We start from the raw sequence: 20,522 nt of genomic DNA on the forward strand, positions 1-20,522 counted from the left end.
CACATCTTTACACCCATACACACATCTATATGTATACACATACGTAGCATTGCTATAAAAATGCCATCGGAGAGACACATTCGTCCTGTGTGTGGGAATGATTAAAAAAAAATCAAAAAACCTAACTAGAGCTAGGCCGAAGCAGCAGATACATATGCAGACTTGTGAGAAGTGCCTCTTCTTGGAAGTGACAGGAAGAGGGCTTCAGGAGCGAGTGGGATGCTGTTACTGCTGCTGAAACGCAAATGACAATGTAATAAAACAGAGAAAAGGACGGAAAAAGCAACAACGATCGGCCCTACTCAGTAGGTAGAACGTGACAGTGGAGCGTAATACAGAAGAAAAACGAAAACAGTGAGATGTGCAGTGTTTTCTTTTAAACCCTTTGTATAGCGATAATGTAATAGAGCATATTTGAGAGCCAAACACACTCACTAGCTACGCCCTAGCACGAGAGAGAGAGGAGCAATGTTCAGTTTTGAAATGATAATGACGATGATCAGGACATACCCAAGCAGATAACACGTGCACAGAAGTAAAGGGGTACGACAGACAGGAGAGACAAAGTAACAGCAACAGGTTTGATCGTTAAGCGGCACACAGGAGGTGCGATTTTATAACGTTTCATTATGCGACTATGAATGAATGCTATCGATAAATATTTAACTAAGCGAGACAAAACAAAACAACAACCGGTTTAGTGCAGAGAATAAAAATCAATAACCAATTCAACACACATCCGGGCGGCCGGGTGACGACGTGGCAGTTGCAATTGCATAAATGCATCCGAAAGTGGGTTGGGACGTTTTTGTCGAATTGTTTTTATTTAGTCTCACGATTTATTCACTGTTTTTCACATATTTTTGAATCAGTTGCTCGATATTTTGACTTTTTTCCATTTTTTTCAAATTTTCTTTCCAACACGATGCGATGAGGCCTAATCATCGTGGGACGAATTTAATCAGAATAAGGGGAAAAAATTAAGGCATTTTTTCCTAAACATTAGAAAATCTTTCTAAAACCTACTCAAGTCCATAACGCCCTTTAAAATGATACAATAATACCTACCTTATAATTTTGCCACCAAACCACACATAGATTAACGGCTTCATGGAACGGCAATAAGCAGCTTTAGCGCTGCGGACTGCATATCTTCAGCGCAGGTAGGGTTCGTTTCTCACAGACAACGCAACGAAGAACGGACGCAAACACACGCAACCAAACAGCGCGCTTTACTTGACGATTGTATTAATTTTAATGTATCCTTATAATATTTACATCTACATAAAATTCAAACGCTTTTCTGGATTGTTTTGTGTGTGTATGTGTGTGTTTTCCCCCTTCGCTCTCTCTCTCTATCTTTGCCGCCGTGCCTATCCCCATGCTTGCTGGCTGGGGGTGCTTTTGGATTTGTGTTGCTCATTGCTCATGCTTTGTGCTTTGCTTATCCCGCTATTCCCACATATTTCCCATTAGTTATACTGAGCATTACAATACTAGCAGCAGCTGGTATTAGCCCTGGTTTATAGTATTCGTGGAGTTTCTTCTTCTTCTTTTATCCGCAATATTCCTTACTACACGTTATTGTTCTATGTACAAGTATGGTTGCAGCATTGGCAGATTGTATGTGCTGTGTGTGTGTGCGGGAATGCAGTGTGCTCGAAGGTGACACACATACCACACTGTTTCCTTCCTACCAGTCAATCCATTCCAACCCTTCCAACACCGTAATATCCATGGCAACCACCACGGCCATCACGGTCAACTAGATCGCTGGTAGTGTTTTCCTTCGCGGTACTGCTTGGCACGTGGCACGCGCATACCTGCTTGCTGCATTAATTTTCGTGCACTGTGTTAAATAAAATAATTTAGCTATGTTTTCATTTTCATACGCTTAGATCGAACGATGGGCCTTGTGGTCTGTGGGACACACGTTCGGATAGCAAATCGGAAGGGTCTATTGATTTGTTGCGCTTTTGGGTCTGTGTTTCTCCCCATTTCCGCCGAGTGAAGATCATTCTCTTTAAATACCTCCTTTTCGACCTTTTTGTGTATGTTTTTGTGTGTATTCTGGTTTATGAATGAATTGCTTAGGTTAGAAAATGACCACCACCTTTCACTTTCTTCTTTTTGGATGATGAGGTACGGATGAAAAGTGGAATGACTGAAGTGAACACGGGACAACGTGCAACGTACCGCCATCATTCCTTGTCTGCTTGTCTTGCCAGGTTCCCTCCTGTTCCTGTTGCATCCTCGCGTGTAAACGGGGAAGTTAGTTTTGATTTTTCATAAGGTGCATTAGACGATAGTATGTGATAGTTGTGTCTTCTCCGCTGTCAACCGACCGCATCCATGGTGTCTTTTTCATTGTTGTAGTGCCTGTAACCAGGTCCCCACTCATTCCAAGTTCCTTCGGCATCGGCCATAGACGGCATGTGATGAGCGCCAATTATGGTGAGTTTTGTTGCGCAAAAACGTTACACGCACGATGAACGCCACCAACAATTGCAGAGTTGATAGGCTTTTGTTGTGCTTTTTCCTCACATCCTTTCTATACGCACACCGAGACGCACAAGCGAGTGCTGTTTCGTTGCCGCACGCAATAAATTAAATCAAATTAGCATTTTCCGACCAGCCGGGACACTAAACGGTTTTCCGGAGTTTTTTCCCTTTTTTCTCTTTCTCTCGCCGTCTTTCTTTGTCTCTCGTTCTGTTTAACGTTCATTGGTCAATAATAGGCAAAATGTGTGTGGGGGTGGGCGCGTAGCCTGATGATGAAAAATCTCCATCATCAATAACAATGAAACATAAAAGTGAATTGGAATTCATTTTGTTTTTGCGAGGATCAGTGTTGACAGGACGAAGCAAAGGGTGAGCCAGAAAAATAATGGCTATTTCCGGGCCATGTTGGCACTGAGTGATGTGCGTGTCGACGTTAGGTGCTGGCGAATGAGGAAGGGTAGATGGCGTTCGGCAACATGGCGCTGGGGGCTTACCCACAAAACTCGAGCCCCGGGAATGATGGGGTTTAGGCAAGAATGGTGGGTTGGTGAGCAACTGCATTGTCCCGTTGCAGTTCGATGCATTTTCGCTGCTCGTTGCAGCATGATGACACTCGGTTAAACGGGGCAGGTTTCTGATGCACCCACCACCACCCCGCCTGGTTCCGATGTGCTGTTGTCCTGTTTCCTTATGGGTGGGAGGGGTTTGATGGCTCGACGCAGCGCAGAGCGGAAGTTTGTGGCTGGATGTGTGTGGGTGTGTGCCTGTGGGTGTGTTCTACTGTTTGGTATTCATTTGATCTACATTAATTATGTTTGGTATTGCAGCATCGGTGCGGACAGATTCGGATGATGGGAGCTGTTCATTCGCAGTGCCGATAAGCTTTTGTTGTACCATTCGTCCTCGGCCGTCATTCCTGTGGGTGCGATGTGGGTGGGAAGAGATAAGAAAAGAGTTTGTGAATTAAAATGCAATGCAAGAAAAAGGTTCAAATGCGACAACACTTAAATACGAGGCGGATGTATACAACCTAAAACGAATCTAGAGCATCGATGGTGCAAAAACCGTAAGCGCAGAACGTTACAGTTGTTGTGTATTGCTTCACAGTTCCACTTTTCATGTCGGAATGCAAAAAAAAACGTCTTCAAGAAACAACCCGGGCGTGCTGTGCAAAGAACTTGCAGCAACGGCAACACAGAAAAAAAAAACGAAGAAACACGATGAAACATTATTGATCATTACCGCCCGGCGGAAATGACAAATTTTCCAAAGACGTGCGCCCCGTGAGCGAAGACGAAACGGTCGCATGTGTGTGTGTGTGTGTTTGTGCGCTTTTTCACGCCTTTCCAAACAGGCTCACTTTTGCTGCCGGATGTTGCCGGCGTGTGCTCGATGCCCTGCTTCGGCCCAGAACACCTTCACCAAATCGCTTTCACCATTTGCGAGGTGAAAATAGCAAATTTCCTTGCAAGATGCAGGCTTTTCCGTTGCTTTTCCCGCTGAGCACGCTTCTCCGGGAGTGGGAGGCGACCCCACCGGGCATGTGGTGGGCATTTATTTATTTATATCTAAATATCAAAGCATGCGAGGGCGCTGTCAAAGGGCCGTGCTGTGGTTGCTGCGATTCGTTTAACGCCTCCAACCGTGCCACGAGCTAGCTAGCGAGCAGCTGTGTATGTGTGTGTGTGGCTATATTTTGCTTGTCCAACGTTTACAGAACAGTGTCGAACCATTTCCGACTTCAGTTTACTATTTCGTCCTGCCGTCCCTGCGCTTACTACCCGTTCTCCAGCGAAGCAGCAACACGCTGTCACGCGTTTTCCGGTTGGGAAATTGGGTGAAGATAGGGCAGAGTGAGGGGTGGATCGTGCGCGAGAGAGAAAAAATGAAACACTGTGCAAAAAAAAACACTTACCCATCGAGTCCTGGCGAACGCCAACGGCACCCATATTGGAACCGTGCGTCATCGAGAATGGCTGCGTCATGCCCGGATAGGATGAGGCTCCCATTTGGAACAGGTCCTGGTGCGATGGTTGACGGAGTACAAACGGGAGGGAGAAGAAGAAGACGGCAGCAGGAGCAGCAGCAGGAACGCAACCGGAAGGGAAGAGAAGAGCAGGTGCAGGGAGGAAAAAAATAATGGTAAAGTACAAATCAATACTCTCAATCTTCCATCGAGCGCCGCTCACACAACCCCAAACGCGCAAACAAGGCAGGCCATGGGCAGGCTGATGGGAAAATGGTCCTTATGCATGTGCCTCTTGCTGTGTGTTTGTGTGTGTGTGTGTGTGTGGCGCTGGATGTTTCCTGTTTTTTTTCTTCTTGCTCTTGCTACTCGCGTTGCTCGCATTCGCATACCTGGGGATACCGGTTGATTGAATTTGGATGTGGATACGGTTGATAACCTCTCGAAACGCTGTAGCCCTGGATGTTGCGCATCATGCCATTGCAGGACGGTATGACCGAGGGGGCGAGCGCCTTCTGTAGCTGCTTCTCCTGCTTTCGGTACTTTGCTCTTCGATTCTGAAACCAAACCTGTTTGGGTGGGAAAAGGTGGGAAAACAGTGGCGGTGAGCAAGAGGAGGAGAAAACTGTGTTTCGAGCGTTTTGGCGTGTTTGAACCGCCAACGGTTGGCCTGTCGCGTCGCTGTTGGAGTAGTTATTGGGCAATTTGATTGGCTCGTTTTTGTTGTACCTGTGCCCCATGTTCACGGTTTTATTTCATTGATTTTAAAAGCGTAGAATAGTGTAGAAGAGATTGCACAATACATTTCCTAACCCAAAACATTTTAATCGCTACCATTTCTATTCTGCTGTGTTCTACTGCCGTCGGTAAAATGGCGGACGTTACGCGCATTTGCTATGCGTTTGCTGTGCGAACCAACCGTTCGACCGGGGTTTAAATGTCGGCATCATGGTGGTTCGGCGCCTGGCCTAGAGAAAGTAGGTCCCCAGGCAGGCAGGCAGGCAGGCAAAGGCAAAGGAAAAAGGGATGTTATTGAATCGAACCCCGTGTGTATTGCTCTCGATTCGCCATATACACCATTCGCCGCGTCCGCTCGTCCTACCGGGGACGTTCGGGTTCTTCCCCCTTTTTCGTACGCGTTCGTGCACGTGGCTAAGCATGTGTTAGTGTGAGCCTGTCGTTCCGTTCGTTCACGTTCGCTTTTAGAACGCTCCATCACCACTACTACCATCACCGTCACCGGGCTTTGTTGAGCGTGCGCTAGGGCAATCCCCAATGGCTACTACTCTTCACCTCGCCATATGCGTGCCTCGTACTATTTCTTGTGTATCTTACTGTTGTGTTGTTGTTTCGCAGTAAGCAAAGACAATATGGAGTAAATGGAAAATATAAACTGGTCTTCTTCGAAACCTTAGTTGACAACGGATTATAATACTTCAGCACGAATCGACCGTGTTAATAGTGTGCAGCTCGCGGGCGGAACTCACCATCCTGAGAAACCTTTCCGCATCAAGCGAAATGCTGAGATGCTGAGAGCAACTTCCAGCAATAGCAACTGACTTGCAATAACGACGTTTCCGAGCACAAGTGGCGATGGGACAAAATGGGACGAAAACGATACCGCCGTTGTCGATGGTGCCCTTGCTGGTTGCTTTCGCTGATGGTGACGTTATCCTTATTTCATTTATTGCTTGTTTTTTTTTGTTGTTGTTGCCTTTCTTATTTTCTTTCTCTCCTTGCCCCAGCCCTTTGTCTCCCCTTCTGCGCCTTGAATGCTGATAGAAGATGGGCTGCCCTACCATCCCAACCCTCTAGAATGGGACTGTCGGAGGGTGGAGTGTTGCTGTCTTCTATTTAAATTAAATGTGTATACCGCTATTCGAAATCATCGCCGCCTTCCCTCCACCGGAACGCCCCTTTCCATTACCGCTCCGCTCCCGCTGCTGTTCCCGTACCTTTGTACGTACCCATCTGTCAGCTCCGTCCCTTTTGCATCGCTCCTTCTTCCGCCCCTAACTGTTTCTCGTTCAAAGTCGCGCGAAATGAGGAGGGCAAAGTTTTGTCCTTGCCTTTTAGCGTCCTGAGCAAGCAAGCAAGCAAGCACAGTAGTTTAGCAATGCTGGTAGGGCCGAACCGAGGAGAAAAGTACGCGACACGTACGCGTACAGGGAGAAACACGCACACGGTAGGGGGGAGGCACGTTCGTGCTCCTCCCCTCCGTCTTATCTGGTGCTGTCATTTCTTAGGAACTGCTGTAGCACCGTGGACACGAAAACCGTGCGCGGTGGTTAGTTCCGCCATTTTCCTTTCACCACAGTCACACACATATACACACACACCAGCACACACACATACACTCACGTGTACAGTTTATGGCTTCGTGTTCTCGTGGGTCAAGGGTAAGGGCAAAGGGAGGAAACACACAAGGGAAGCAAACAGCGGCAGAGTGGGTGAGTTGGAGGACGGAGGAGCGGTGGTCGAGTCGAAATTGAACTCGTAAATAAACTACGCGAGAAGCTGGGGAACATCGGGACGGAAAAGTGTCCTCGAGGGAGTGTACCATCCACGGGGGGGTTGGGGTGGACGCTCTCCTGTGTGTCTTATGGCTTTGGGCCCTTTTCTGGTTTAGCTGGGGTTTTGCCCGCGACCGGTTCGGAAGCGAGGAATTTTGTAGCGAGCCGAGAGCGGCAGCAGGCAAGACGCCGGCGCCGGTCGAAGGGGGGACCGTAATGGAGGAATTTCCAAGAAGGCGGAGTAATTGAATTAAGGATCCATTTGATGTTGTAGATTACACACTAACAGCAAACGGGAATGCCGCGTGCCGCGCACCCTCCCCCCCCCTCCGCAGCTCCCATTCCGTCCGTCAATCCGACCCCCCCCCTCATATCCTTGCTTGGGTAGGTAATTTTCTTGGCACTGTTCTTTTGCCCGAAACGATATACACGTTTCTTGCTCGCTCTGCGGGCGCCATGCTTTAGCATCGAATGAAGCTGGGGTGAAAGTTGCCGTCAGTCAAGAAGACGGACGAGACCATCCTTGCGAACGATGTCCTTAAGATGAAGATGACGGCAACGACGACGAGGATGATGATGATGATGATGGCGATGCTTTGATGGGTTCGAAGTTTTACCAGCTTAGAGGGAGAGAGAGAGAGAGCGAACGAAGGGAACGGAAACGGGTTTCTTGCGTTACTTTAAACTTCAACTCGCCCGAACGCTCCACTGAGTTGCTGTTCAGCTGAACGTGTTCGTTTTCTTTTTTGGTTGCCCACTGCCTGCGCCTGCTTTGTTGGCTGGAGCTGTGGAGTTTTCTTGCACGTTTCTTTTCTAATGCTTGCTTGTTTTTCTTTCGAGAGCAACCTTCTTCGAACGCGGGCGCCAACGTCAAGAGATGGATTATTTATGGAGGGAAATACAGCTGGCTGGCTGGTGGTGGTGGTGGTGATGGTTGGGGATGGTTTAGCTTCTTCTAATGGTTTTGCGTTAGTTTGCGCTAGCTGGAGTCACATGTGTGACTCGAAGTGGTTCCGATTTTGCGCAGCTAGCTAGCATTCTAAAACAAATTACAATTTAGCTTTCTAATCAAGCCCGTACCAGTCGCAGCATGCCACGGAATGCTGCATCGGCCACCCTTCCCAAAAACCACAACAGATAGCTTGGCATGGCTATCGCAATTGCATTATGCAGCGAGAAGCTTCAGCCCCAAACCGTTAAAACGGACCACCGCTTCTTTGCCGGTGTCCGGTTGCGACGAAATGCGACAATACACCTGCCGTGGCCGTCGCTGAAGGCTCATTTCAGCGCACCGGAGTCCATCAACGGAACCAACAGTGTCCAGCTAAAAGATAAAAGGATGAACCGACTCCCGCTACCTTCCTGTGGATGATGATCCACTGAGCCGTAAGCTAATGTGCTGTGTGGGGAAGAAAAAGTCGCATGCAGTGTGTATGTGTGTATGTAGCACATAGCGGGTGGGATGTTGTTTGAAAATATGTTTCTGATTAGGCGTTAGCGAGCGGGAAGAATTGGTACCGATTCGATGCCTAAACGTGGATGGCCGGTGACGACGACGAGGACGAACCTGCTGCTGATGATGATGAGTGTGGATTCCGTGTCGTCCGTGATCCGTCCGGTAGCTTTCATGTCGATCCGTCACACTGGACTAGGGCTGCTTGCAAGTCACGAACACCAAGGGGCTAGGACAGTGCCAGAAAAGACCCAAACCCCAATCCTGCCATAACAGTGGTCCCCGTCTACCTGGCCGGCCTATCAGTGGCGCGAGCTGTTAATATGCGATGAGTTAGTTTGGCTCGCTTTATTGGCTATTCCTCTCCCAAGCTCCTTTCTCTCCATCCCTGGAGATTGATTATTTTGTTGTACAACGACGATGAAACAGTCCCAAACAATCGCCAAACCTGGGGAATGGAGGAGGGTTGGTCGGGGTCGGACAACGCAGGGTTCGAATATCCCAAAATAATTGCACGGACCGGGGACCGACTGCTTCCGCGTATGAAACGGTGTGCAGTGTGTAGAGAATAATAATAAATTCACAGCGTCCGTTGGCAGAAGGGGGTGGCCCAAAAACCGAGCAAAGAGTTTTTGCTGAAAATGGTTTTCATCTTTGTTCACCACGAGATCCACGGCAATGGCATTCCAGCCTTTGATAAGAGTGAATCCAGTACCGGTGGAGCGAATCAATCCCATCGGTGTGCGCACAAGGACGTCCTTTATGTTCACTGCACAATCATTCCTACCGTACTCCGATGATGGGGGAGAGAGAGACAGTCCGGGTGAATTTGGTGTGTCCGTCGGAAAACAAATTCCCGAACATGCCCGCCCAAAAATCGATCAAAGCAGTAGCAGCAAAAACAAATCGCTCGAAAGTTTCAGAACGCACAAGGAACGGCACCTTTTAGGTATTTTGCGCGATGAGACCAGGCTCGTACTGGTTCAAACGCGTACAACCGGAATCGATGCAGCTCACGCACATTGCACAGCATAGCGCATTGTCGACACAAGACCGACGCCGATGGTGAGGACTGTGACTGTTTTATGAGCCTACACCGTGGAGCCTCTGGCTGGCAAGCATTAGCCCGCAAACGATTGCGCCACCAGACGCCACCCGAACTCCCGGGGCTCCTGGATCCGAAACGGCTGGCGAGAAGAAGGCACACACACACACACACACACACGGTGCTCGTGCGAGATCTTCATTGAATTATTGATGCAATCAATAAGTATTATTTCGTCATTTGAGCGCCGGCTGGTCGTGACTAAATTTTGCGCGCCACGCTCTCGAGCATGCATGGAGTATCGTCGGTTCGTCAGAGGTGCGTCGAGGATCGGCATTCCGGTAGGGTTTGACCTGGGGGGGGCAAGCACTTTTCGCACAATTCGACATTTGAAGGTTGTGTTGGCAACAGTTTTGTTTCTCCTTTTTACGATAGCATGCATTTCGTTTGTGCGTGGTGTGTTTTGGGATGTTGATTATTCTAGCGCTGTGCTCTGTCAGCTATTGAACAGGATCAACCGACAAGGCTCTGTTCGAAAAGGTACTCTGTCTTCTTATGACTCTGTCTCTGTCTAAATTATGATCACATTTGTTGCACTTTTATCCCTTTCATCGTTGGTGTACGATCAATGGTTTGACTTCTAGTTACGGTGCTTATGAACACATTACCCAGAATCAGTGCTGCAAAATGTCACTATCAATGTCATAACAAAATCTGACTGAAACAAAATCCATATCAGCGTCATGTACTCAATCGTGACAATTAGAGGTGATACTCAGAACGATTGGTGTGACTAATACATGCTCATGACATGTTTGCGACCATCGCTTGGTCAGTCACTATATCACGACTTTTTTTGCTGTGATCAATTTTGCAAAATGTCACTGACATAGCCATGACAAATTCTGGCTGAAACAAAATCATCTCAGCGTCACGAGCTCTACTGCGAACATCAGAGGCGAGCCTCAAACAGTTGGTGCGACCATCGCATGCTTGGTGACATTGTGTGCAACCAACTCGTGTTCAATCACTTGGTCGCGACATTTGCAGTCGGTGATCATCGCGATGGTCACGGGAGATATGCATTGCGTGCGAGTGGTTCCAAGAAACAAAATGAGCATGTTTTCTCGCTCTGTTTGACCCAACAGATAATCAAAACAGATAGAGGGAGAAAGCATGCTCATTTTGTTGCTAGAGCCTACGCGCCAAGTATATTCCAAGAATGTCGCGATTATCGCCGACAACAATGTCGTGACCCAGTGAGTGATCAAAAGTTGGGTGCTAAACTAAATGTCACCAAGCATGTGATTGATTCTCCAACTGTTTGAGTATAGTCACTGATCATCTCAGTTGTGTACGTGATCTGATATGAGCTTCGTTTCAGTCATGAGTGTTGATGATTGAAACAGTGGCATTTGGCAGCACTGTTCACAGCCAGAAAAAAAAATCATGATAATGCTTGCGCCGGCATTAAGCTAAGCTTGCCTGTCAGAGTATTGCGTTGGACTCAAGTATTCACATGTCGTGTTCAGCATGTCATGGCGCACTTTTATTGACTATCAGCAATGAGCATCAAGCTACCACGGATATTTTCATTGTTTTCGTTGGTGAAAATCTCGTGATACTCATGACATTTTGCAGCACTGCCCAGAATAGGACAGAAAAAGTATGATAATCTTCCATTTTAAAATTCGCATCGATGTTCAGAAAAATTCTGTATAGAATGGTATCAACCTTTTTAGTTTAGCTTGAGAACTGGCTACGATATTTACAAAAAAAACCTGCAAAAAATTGTAGCGTACTATTGACTACGCACAGCATAGCTGGATATCGAACTTCAAATTCCAAAACATACGGGTTTGCTCGAACTGATGTTCGTTCTGTTTGCTCAACAACGTCTGATCGTGCATCTCCATAGAGCTCTAAACGTTTGTTCCAGTCTTAGGTTCAGTCAGATAGCTGCCATAGAGAAGCTGCCTTATCTTCTGATATTTCTTTCCAAGCAAATGCTTTCATGTGAACCAAACAGTCGCAACTTTAAAAATTAACCTTACAGCAAGAAAACAACGAGTCCTTCATATGCTTCACTTTCCAACATGTTCCTTTTTACAAATATTCAACATAAGCGTATTACTGTGTACTACTTCACCACTCTGCATTCATCCTCACCATACACCTAACAACCAAATCAAATGTGCAACGTAGCACGTGAACAGAAATTCCGATACCCTGCGAAGGGCACACACGGGTTCCGCGGAGGGCAATATTCTAATACCGACGGTCGATCGAACGCGTCGATCGTGGAATATTAATCATCCTTCGACAGCCGACACAGTGGCGAAAAGGACACACAAAGCCGTACGGCGAGAACGATGCCAACGATAGAATGCCAGCAGATATGCCGCCAGCAAAACAAAAACCCGCGGCATTGATGCCGTGCCAAGGGTGTGAAGGCGCGAATAAAAATAGAAGGAAGTAAATGTGGAAAGTAGAACGACGTGCAAATTAGCATAATAGATGGCACCGTAATTCCGGTGCCGTTCCAGCCTCCCACCCGGAGACGCCGTTTTGCAACGCTTTCCCCATCTGTCTGTGTGTGTTTTTCCTGTATCACTGTACGCTACGTCTTCGATTGTTGCCGTCAAGTTTGAATGAAAATTTCAATTTTCACTTTCGTCAATTAGCATACCAAATTGTGTGCCGAGTCGAGCCTAGAGCCATGACGTTTGTGTGTGTGTGTGTGTGAAGTTGTAGCACGCGTTACGGTGTTATTGTCCTCACCAGAAGAAAAAAAAACACAATACCGACGCGTCACAGTGTCACATCAACACGATGTTTCCTATGGGCCACAGCCCAACTACGGTCAACCTACCTGTATCCTGGCTTCGTTCAGCTTAGTGGTACGCGCTAGCTCCTCCCGGCAGTAGATATCCGGATAGTGTGATTTCGCAAAGGCCGCCTCTAATTCTGCTAATTGTTCCTGCGGGAGGAAAAGAGGTGGAGGAGGGGGTATGTGGGAATTAGTAACGGATGTATCGGGCGCCGGACGGCTTCGTTGCGTTTTTCGTTACTCACCTGAGTGAAGGTAGTTCGGTGTCGCCTTCGGGCCGGTGTCGGGCAGGATGCTGTGGTGGGCGTGTGGCCAGCATGCTGGGGCAACCCTGAGATGCCGCTTCCGGGCGACGAAATGCCACCCGGGACGGAGGAACCGAGCGGGCCGCTGTTTGGTTCGGGTTTTAGTTTTTTAAATGCACCTTCCGCTGGTTTTTTTTTTGTGTAGTACCGAGACGTAAGCCGCACGAGATGGGCAGATGTGGGAAAGAATAAAATGTAAAGGAAATTATCAGATTTAGAATGCACTTTTTTGCCTTATACCCACGGTCCTTCCCTGTCGCTCTCTCGGGTTTTTAGTTGGCAAGAGAACTGGGGATGATTGTGAAGGGAAGCTGGCTTCGGTCGGGTTGGTTTGCAGATGCAATCACACTGATACGTGGGCTACTGGGCTGATTCGTCCCCACGATAAGACTCGATAAGTGAAAAGCCAACCAGGGAAGGGAGGAAAGGTGGTGTGCACGAGTCAAGTGTGCACCATGTTCCCGGCCGGCCAACATCCCACTCTTAGCTGCCAGGGGTACACCACCCCAGGGGAAAGGTACGCTTGAAACTGTCATCAAAACTCAGGAGGGCTCTCAACAGGGCACAGGAAATGGATTAATAATAGAGCTACCATATGTACGATAAATAATAAATTGAAAAACTGGGCCACCGGAGGGTACGGTTTTGCTACAGTGAAGACGCATTTGCTCACTGCTGTAGAGCAGCATTCTGGTGGAGATTTCAAGCTGATAAGATGGAACTGATTTGAGAAACTTCAGGCAGAAAAAAACCCATTCTCTTTCGCTAGCAGTATCACTAGCTCAATTTTAAACAATTGTGTTGGATGATGAACGAGATAGAACATTATTAGCCGCTAAGGATATGACCAGTGTGCGCGAACACACTTTGTCGCGGGCGTCATCTACTCCAATGTCCACCAGATGGAGATCGCTAAACGATGCACGTACCTTCGATTATTTTAATTAGCAATTGTTGGAGAAAAAAAACACACACACACACTGGAAACAAAAAGTGCTAATTTCCCACCAATACATAGGGGGCATCATGGGCGGGTGGGTGGTGGTGCCGCGCGTCCCGTCGCGTGGCGGTTTATCACAATTTGATTTGAGGCGTTCGAGCCGACGGGAGGCGAACCTCGATGGCGATAAACGCGCTAGCCAACATTATGCACACACCAACACGACGCACACTATCACCTCAGCAGCACCATTATAATCACCATATAAGCAGCCAAAAAACATAAAAAAGACCACCACTAAACACTGACGTCAGCAAATTTGTTGACGGGGTTGCTGGCGAAAAACAATGCACTGCTGGTGTAAGGGTGAAACGGTGCGAGAAGGCAAGTGGTGGCAATGTGGCGTTTAGTTTAGCGGCGATGCTCACCACGATCGACACGAATCACACATACAATGCACTCGAACGCACACACACACATATACACTCACGTATCCCGGTCGACGAAAGCGAGCCATATAATGAGCCAACAAATTGGTGGTATCCATTTAAATAATACTAATTAATAAATTGATTGTAATTAAATTGATAATTATAGAGCCGATAATTACAAAGTAATGGGCTAAACCTAAATTCAATACCGTGAGCACGGGGTGCCTTTGACACTGCTGCAAAAACACAGCCATGCACACGTACACACAGACACGGACCTCCTCCACACGCGTGCATGATGAGCTCGTCAAAGTTGGCGTCGGTCGTCAACGGATCAGGATATTGATTTTGCATAGAGGACACATTGTGTCACGGTCCCATCGCAGGATGATATTCTTTTTTTTATCCCTCTCTATACTCGGTTGTTTGCAGCTAGATTGGTAATGAACGCTTGAAGGATGTAGCCTGTAACGGCTCTGTTAGTTAAAAACCAGCTAAGCTGTCAAACGATGTTGTTCAATCGCATCGACTAGCAAGTGTCCACATCAAAGAGTGCGGTCGTTTTTTTAGCGCAATAAACGCAACAGTCCCCCGAAGAGTGAACTGTACTGTTGAATGGTGGTGGTGATACATATTGAGGGGCCTTTGTGATGGCAGTAATAAGCGAAGCGATGATGTAGACTTCATTGCAGCTCATAAAAAATAAATAAAAATGGATGAAGGACTCGCAACGCGAGCGATAACCCTCCAAATTCACACATGGCTGCTAAAGAGGGGAATTTGTACATAAAATTGCATACTTTAAGGCGCTCTAGTGTTTCAAGCACCGTGGTTCTAACTGTAACAAACAAACTAATGAGTTGAGAGGTATTAATATTAATAAAAATATGTAAAAATGAATGAAGGACTTGCAACGTGAGCGACATGCTTTTAAATGTAAACATAACTGTTAAAGCGGGAAAATTGTATGGAAAATTGCATACTTTAAGGCACGATAGTGTATCAATCATCATGCCACTAACTTTAGGAGGTAAACTAATGAAAATTAGGAGGTACTAATTTTAACAATATTTACTAAGGGCAGACGAAGGCACGAGACCGTGAGCGGTTTGGGACACTCCTGAGGGAGGCCAAGATCGCAAAGCGGTTGTAGCGTCGGATAAGCAGCAAGTAAGTCATTTGAAAAAAAATACACATGAATGAAGGACTTGCAAATGAGTCACAAGCTTTTAAATGCAAACGTTGTGGTTAAAGAATGCGTTTTGTATATAAGATTGCATACTTTAAGGCGCACTAGTGGCACAAATATAATGGTACTAATTTCAAGAGCGAAACACAGAAGAACACAATGAGATCAATAAGTTCAAAATATCTACAGAAATAAAGCATTCAAGCGCCCAAACCAAGCAAAACCTAAAATAATAATAAGACGTATAAAATGACCTTTTATGGCATTTTTGTTAGTTCCTCGATGATGATTTTATAGGCTCATCCAAAGAAGCTCCTTACAAAATAGCCCTTCTCTAGGCTCCTTGCATTTCACGCACAATCATCATAAAGCACTTCAAATTTGAATGTTATAATCACTAAAGGCGTAGGCCTATGTTACGTTCTAAGCCCTGACAAGAAACTAGTTTTGCCATTTGAAAATTCAACAGCAAATTTCCCGCCATATCACACAGTCTATGGCCACCAAAACCCGGCAAGTAAAACCTCCCACTTTCCAATGTACCCTCCGCCGGCTCATTCTCCCCAACTGGCTGCTCTCAAAGCAGTTTGCTCATTAGCAGATGCTGGCCAACAGGCTGGCAGTTCCACCTTTAACGATTCGTTGTTGGCATTCGACTTTCACACAGCACGTGCGAGCGTGTAGGTACTGCTGAATGTAGAACTGTTTGCCAGTAACACGGTTGCGAAACGGATGTGGCCACGCAGAGGCGATGCAGCAAACGAGGCCTTTCATTGCCCGGGACGAAAGGCTTTTTAGTATGCAAATGGTATAATTCCATGATGGAAATGAATAAATTATGTCGCAATGTCTACGGAATCCCAGCCCAAATGGCATGGGGACGGCCTGGTTCGGTTCGGGCTGGCCAAAGGCTCCCAAGCCTGGTTGGCTGGCGCTTAAAAAAGCTCCTCCAGTTCCAGTGGCGTGTGTCACACAAAGCAATGGCAGCAACGCGTTTGCCGTTGGACACCGATCGGAATGCAGTGGGCCTGGGTGACAAAGTGTGATGAATGTGTGGCTCGATGTTTGCCCATTGCCAACCCGTGGGCGCTGCTAGTTTCTGACCGTCAGTCCGAGCTGACAGTGAGCCTTGCACATCACGTGTCCTTCGTGACGCATTCGGCCGGTAGCGCCCATCAATGTGAGCAAAAGGTGTGAAAATCAAGAGACAGAAAAAAACATTACCGACATCACTTTCATCATGCCCGTCCACAACGTCATCAGTACACGTAATGATGATAGATGCGCATAATTGTGCTGTCGCTGTGCTGTATGCGCCGTGCGACCTACGGAGAAAATGTAAATTATCAAACCGTAACTACCGTAAAGTTGTGACCTGCCGGTGCTATTTCATGCCCAGTTTGCAGGAAACACAACACGTCAACAGCAACTTCTCCTCAGTTGGTTGTGTTCTGTGCCTGCTGAGCCTTTAAACCCGTCTACGACTGGATGTGCTAGTGCCAAGTGGCTTAGAATTTGCCGCTAGGTTTATCAGTGCTATCCTTTGACGTTGACTGGTAATAGTAAAGATGGACGAATTTTAACCAGCCCTGGTCAGTGGAAAGATGCGTACCGTCCCAGGCAGTGCATCGTCAGGACACTGGGGCAAAGGTATCGTTCGCAGTCACTAGCGCATTAACATAATTTACAAAAATAAATAATTCATTAATAACCGTTGTTGGTTTCGCGAATCACGCGCCGTCGCCCACGTCCCAAGCAAAGAAGACCTCTCAGCCCCATCCACATCCATCTGCCCCGTTCCGGAGGGCTTGCGGTGCCTTGTTCTGGTCAACTCCCCAGGCCGGGGCATTGCTGTGCTTCCCCGAGGGCTTCCCGATGGAAGGAAGGAAAAGCGATTAATTAGTTAAATGACACCCACGTTTACCTTTAATTAGCCCATCTACATAATTGATACTGTGCCGCAGCAACGCTACGTAACGGTTTTTGGGGAAGCCTTTGGGCCAGGTAGGGGCCTCGTGCAAAGAGCTATTTTAATTCCGCAAGAAAGTACCGTCGGCACTCCTCGGTTCACGGCGTGGACCACGGTAGAATGTTCTCGCGGGAAGATCCAGCTTGCGGTCAGTGCTAACTCTACTTCACTGCGGTATTCTCGTTCTTGGGGGAAGAAGATGATTCACTAATCAACCACCACAAACCGATAAGTACTTGTGTCTTTCCGTTCGAGCGGAACAAACACTCAATCTACCTCCAACCTCCGGACCGTCGGGGGCTCAACCCCGTGTCTCGTTTATCCTTTGATGGAAATCCTATTTAGTGCCGATCCCGAGCGCATCGTCTCTGTGTGTATGTGTGCATGTCACGCTAAAAGCCCTGTCACGCTGGGCTCTAATTCTACACCAACCATATGGCCGGACACCAGCTTTGCCCGTACGATGCGATTTTACACCGTGCCGCGTTTGACGTTCATTCACGAAAGAAAGCAACTATAATGAAGTGCAGCTTACGACAAGTATGTCAACACCTTTCGATTGCTCTCGCTCTCTAATTCCCCTTTTGACAATTATTTTATTTGATGCACTCGCTGGTGCGAGAGGGTCCTCTCGCGTTGGCAGATTGACGGGTTTGCTCTGATGTCCCGGGTGTACGACAAACCTCAGTGTAAGGGGGAAAAGCCACGGGCCACGAGCAACATAATGCAAAATCCGAGGAGGGTTGCGATTGCCATCCACTCCTTGCGGGGTGCGTTTATAGTCCACAAAGGAGAGGAGGTTTGCCGGGCAAAAAACCGGTGATGTTCTAGTTCCGTGTACAGACGTGTACGGAAACCGACTCAATTGCTTTGTAATCAGCGTGTGTGTGTGTGTATGTGTAGTTTGGTGAATTTGTCGGGCTTTTCAATGCTAATGACCGCTCGCCGGAACGACAATCACCTACGGCCGTAGTCAGTTTGCCCCGGGAAACGGCGGTGCGAGTGAAGTGTGAAGCTTAAGCGGGAATAACATTTGTTCCGGTGTCCTCTTACCAGAAATGTAACCATTTGTTTGCACTCTCCTCCCCCGTACCGGGCGCTGGATGGTCCCCGAGTTCTATCTACGATCACCCTCGGCCTAGGGCCGTCTTCCCCGGGTGTGTTGTATCAGCCCTTGGCGTTGGGATTTTGCATTCAACCTGCTATTACTATTACTATTGTCATCATTAGAGTACAATATTGGTGGTCACGGGATGGTGGGTGCATTAGGTTTTAGCTACACGTTGCCATCGATAGGTGTTTACCAGATTTGAGATTACAAATCCCGGGTATGGATGGTTCCGGTTTTAAGGGGGGAGTGAAAGTCAACCGGGAAGTTGGTGGAAAAATATTTGCTTTATAGATGCCGGTGGCCAATACCAATATTGTTGTTTGGTTATACAAGCACTACACAAACTGCAGATTCCTAATCATCATTGATTCTTGCTGTACTATTCGATTGTTATGGTGTTACTCGAATCGAATAATCAAAATAAGGCATTAATGTGCATTCCTAGCAATATTCTGCAGATATTGGACAGTAAAACAGCTGTCAATAAGGCAATTAAATCCAAATATCCTTGCAACGCCAGCTACGATGTCCGTGAAAAGTAACTCCCGACGGCACCGCACCGGTCTGTGTTGAAATCCCGTCGGCAGAAGATGCCGCAGCTGTCAAAGAGACAGCAACAAACACAACCGTTAGCATCCCACATGGAGTGCGATTTTCGGTTCGTTCAACTCATGCGAGCAATTATTCTTACCCGTGAGACCACAACATCGAACGACAAACACCGTCGGATGTTCGATCTGCCGTAAAAAAGGCCCAACCAACTACCGCCGGACACCGTCGGGTGTCGGAAACGTCAACACAATCCCATTAGAAAGCTATTGCACCGCGCCATTTAGCGTCGCATCAATAATGGGCCGGATTATCCTCCTGAGCGATCCCTTTCACAGTGCGCTAATCCTGGCCACGTGGCGAACGGACCGATTCAACGGACTGACACGAAGGTGTGTCTCTGCCTAAGAAAGGGGTTCCCTTCTGAACGGTGTGTGAGCGTGTGCCGACGGTGGTCAAAACAGTGGTACGAATAGACCCCGGGACAAACGACATCTGCGGTTTGAGTGGTAGTGTGGACGAGAATGGAACCTTACCCGTAACGGACCCATTGTCCGACAGCCGGTTCGGAGGGGTGTGGGCTGGCGTGTGGTGATGGTGATGGTCACTGATGGGCGTACCGGACAGTCCCCCGTACAGTGCGCTGAAGTCCTCCGGTGTGCTGCTACACTTCCGATGCTGACCGAGGGACTTGTCCCCGTTCGCACCGCCGCCCGGGCCGCCTAGACCGCCTCGGCCGTGGTCCTGGCCGCCCAGCCCGAGCAGCCGGTTCTCGTGCGCCCCGATGCCCATCAGCCGGTTGTCCTGCAGCGCCATGAACTTGCTGTCCTGGCCGGCATTGTGCTGGGCGGCCAGGTTGCCGCCGTGCGCGAGGGCCGCATGATCGTCCAGCAGGCCCTGCTGCAGGCCGAGCAGACCGCCGACCAGGTTCGGCCGCAGATCGTCCATCAGCTTCGACTGGCTGCAGGACCCGGCGGTGGCGGTGTTGAAGTTTAGCTGCCGGCTAAAGATGGCCGGAAAGATGTTGAACTGCTGCGAGTCCGCCGCACTGGTCGGGCTGAGCCCGAGCGGTGTCCCGTTCGCTGCTACTCCGTCCGGTCCCGCTCCACTGACGCCTCCACCGCCGCCGAGGCAACCAAGACCGCCGATGCCGCCCGCACTGCTGCCCGGTACGCTCGATGCTGCTCCTCCTAGAACACCGCCGACGGGGCCGGTTGCCGCGCAGTTGGTTTTGAACTCCACCGTGGGGCCGTGGCTGTCTTGGCAGCGGGTGCGGCCGGCGTTCGACAGCGATGGATCGGCGAGCTCGGCATTCACCACCGGCGCAGGCAGGCAGCAGTAATCCGTCGGCAGATACAGCTTGAAGTTGCGCGTAAACCAAACTGGGTGGGCGCTAAATTCCCCGGGGCGGTCTTAGTTAGCGGCGGAACACTAGCCAAAAAAGACACTCAAGCGCGGACACTTCAAACGGAAGCTACAAACGGTAGGACAAATCGTTTCTTTCGCGGCTCGCAAGGGAATCGAACATTTCCATGCCAACTGGGGGACTATTGCTTCTAGGCGCTTGGCACTCTTGGATGGGGTTTGATATCGAACTGAGGGAAGATTAAACTATTACACACGACACATCCGTTGCTACTTTACGTACGTATGTGTTGAATCCTTTTCCAGCAAGACTGCGATACACTTAAACTTGAAATTATTTTCATAACCTTACGG

General features: G+C 48.2%; 1 protein-coding gene across 1 annotated transcript; it reads right to left on the reverse strand.

The window, feature by feature from the left end:
* Positions 1-1,231: 1,231 nt before the first annotated feature.
* LOC120896786 (pituitary homeobox 2) lies at positions 1,232-19,751 on the reverse strand. The gene is made up of 6 exons (XM_040301217.1): positions 19,340-19,751; positions 12,555-12,739; positions 12,352-12,459; positions 4,861-5,037; positions 4,418-4,523; positions 1,232-3,418 (listed from the first exon to the last, which is right to left on the reverse strand). The coding sequence occupies exons 1-6, from the start codon at positions 19,749-19,751 to the stop codon at positions 3,312-3,314; spliced, it is 1,095 nt and encodes a 364-aa protein (XP_040157151.1). The 3' UTR covers positions 1,232-3,311.
* Positions 19,752-20,522: the final 771 nt, after the last annotated feature.

This window comes from Anopheles arabiensis, chromosome 2 (genome assembly GCF_016920715.1).
Source record: "Anopheles arabiensis isolate DONGOLA chromosome 2, AaraD3, whole genome shotgun sequence".
In the NCBI taxonomy this organism is placed as follows: Eukaryota; Metazoa; Arthropoda; class Insecta; order Diptera; family Culicidae; genus Anopheles; species Anopheles arabiensis.

Excerpts from the sequence above, each read along its gene's own strand:
- LOC120896786 (XM_040301217.1), bottom strand. The coding sequence starts at position 19,751 with ATGGACGATCTGCGGCCGAACCTGGTCGGCGGTCTGCTCGGCCTGCAG. Across the intron at positions 12,460-12,554 it reads ACCGAACTACCTTCACTCAG|GAACAATTAGCAGAATTAGA; the intron begins GTGAGTAACGAA and ends TTCCTCCCGCAG. Across the intron at positions 3,419-4,417 it reads CGTTCGCCAGGACTCGATGG|GAATGACGGCCGAGGACGAA; the intron begins GTAAGTGTTTTT and ends TCGCACCCACAG.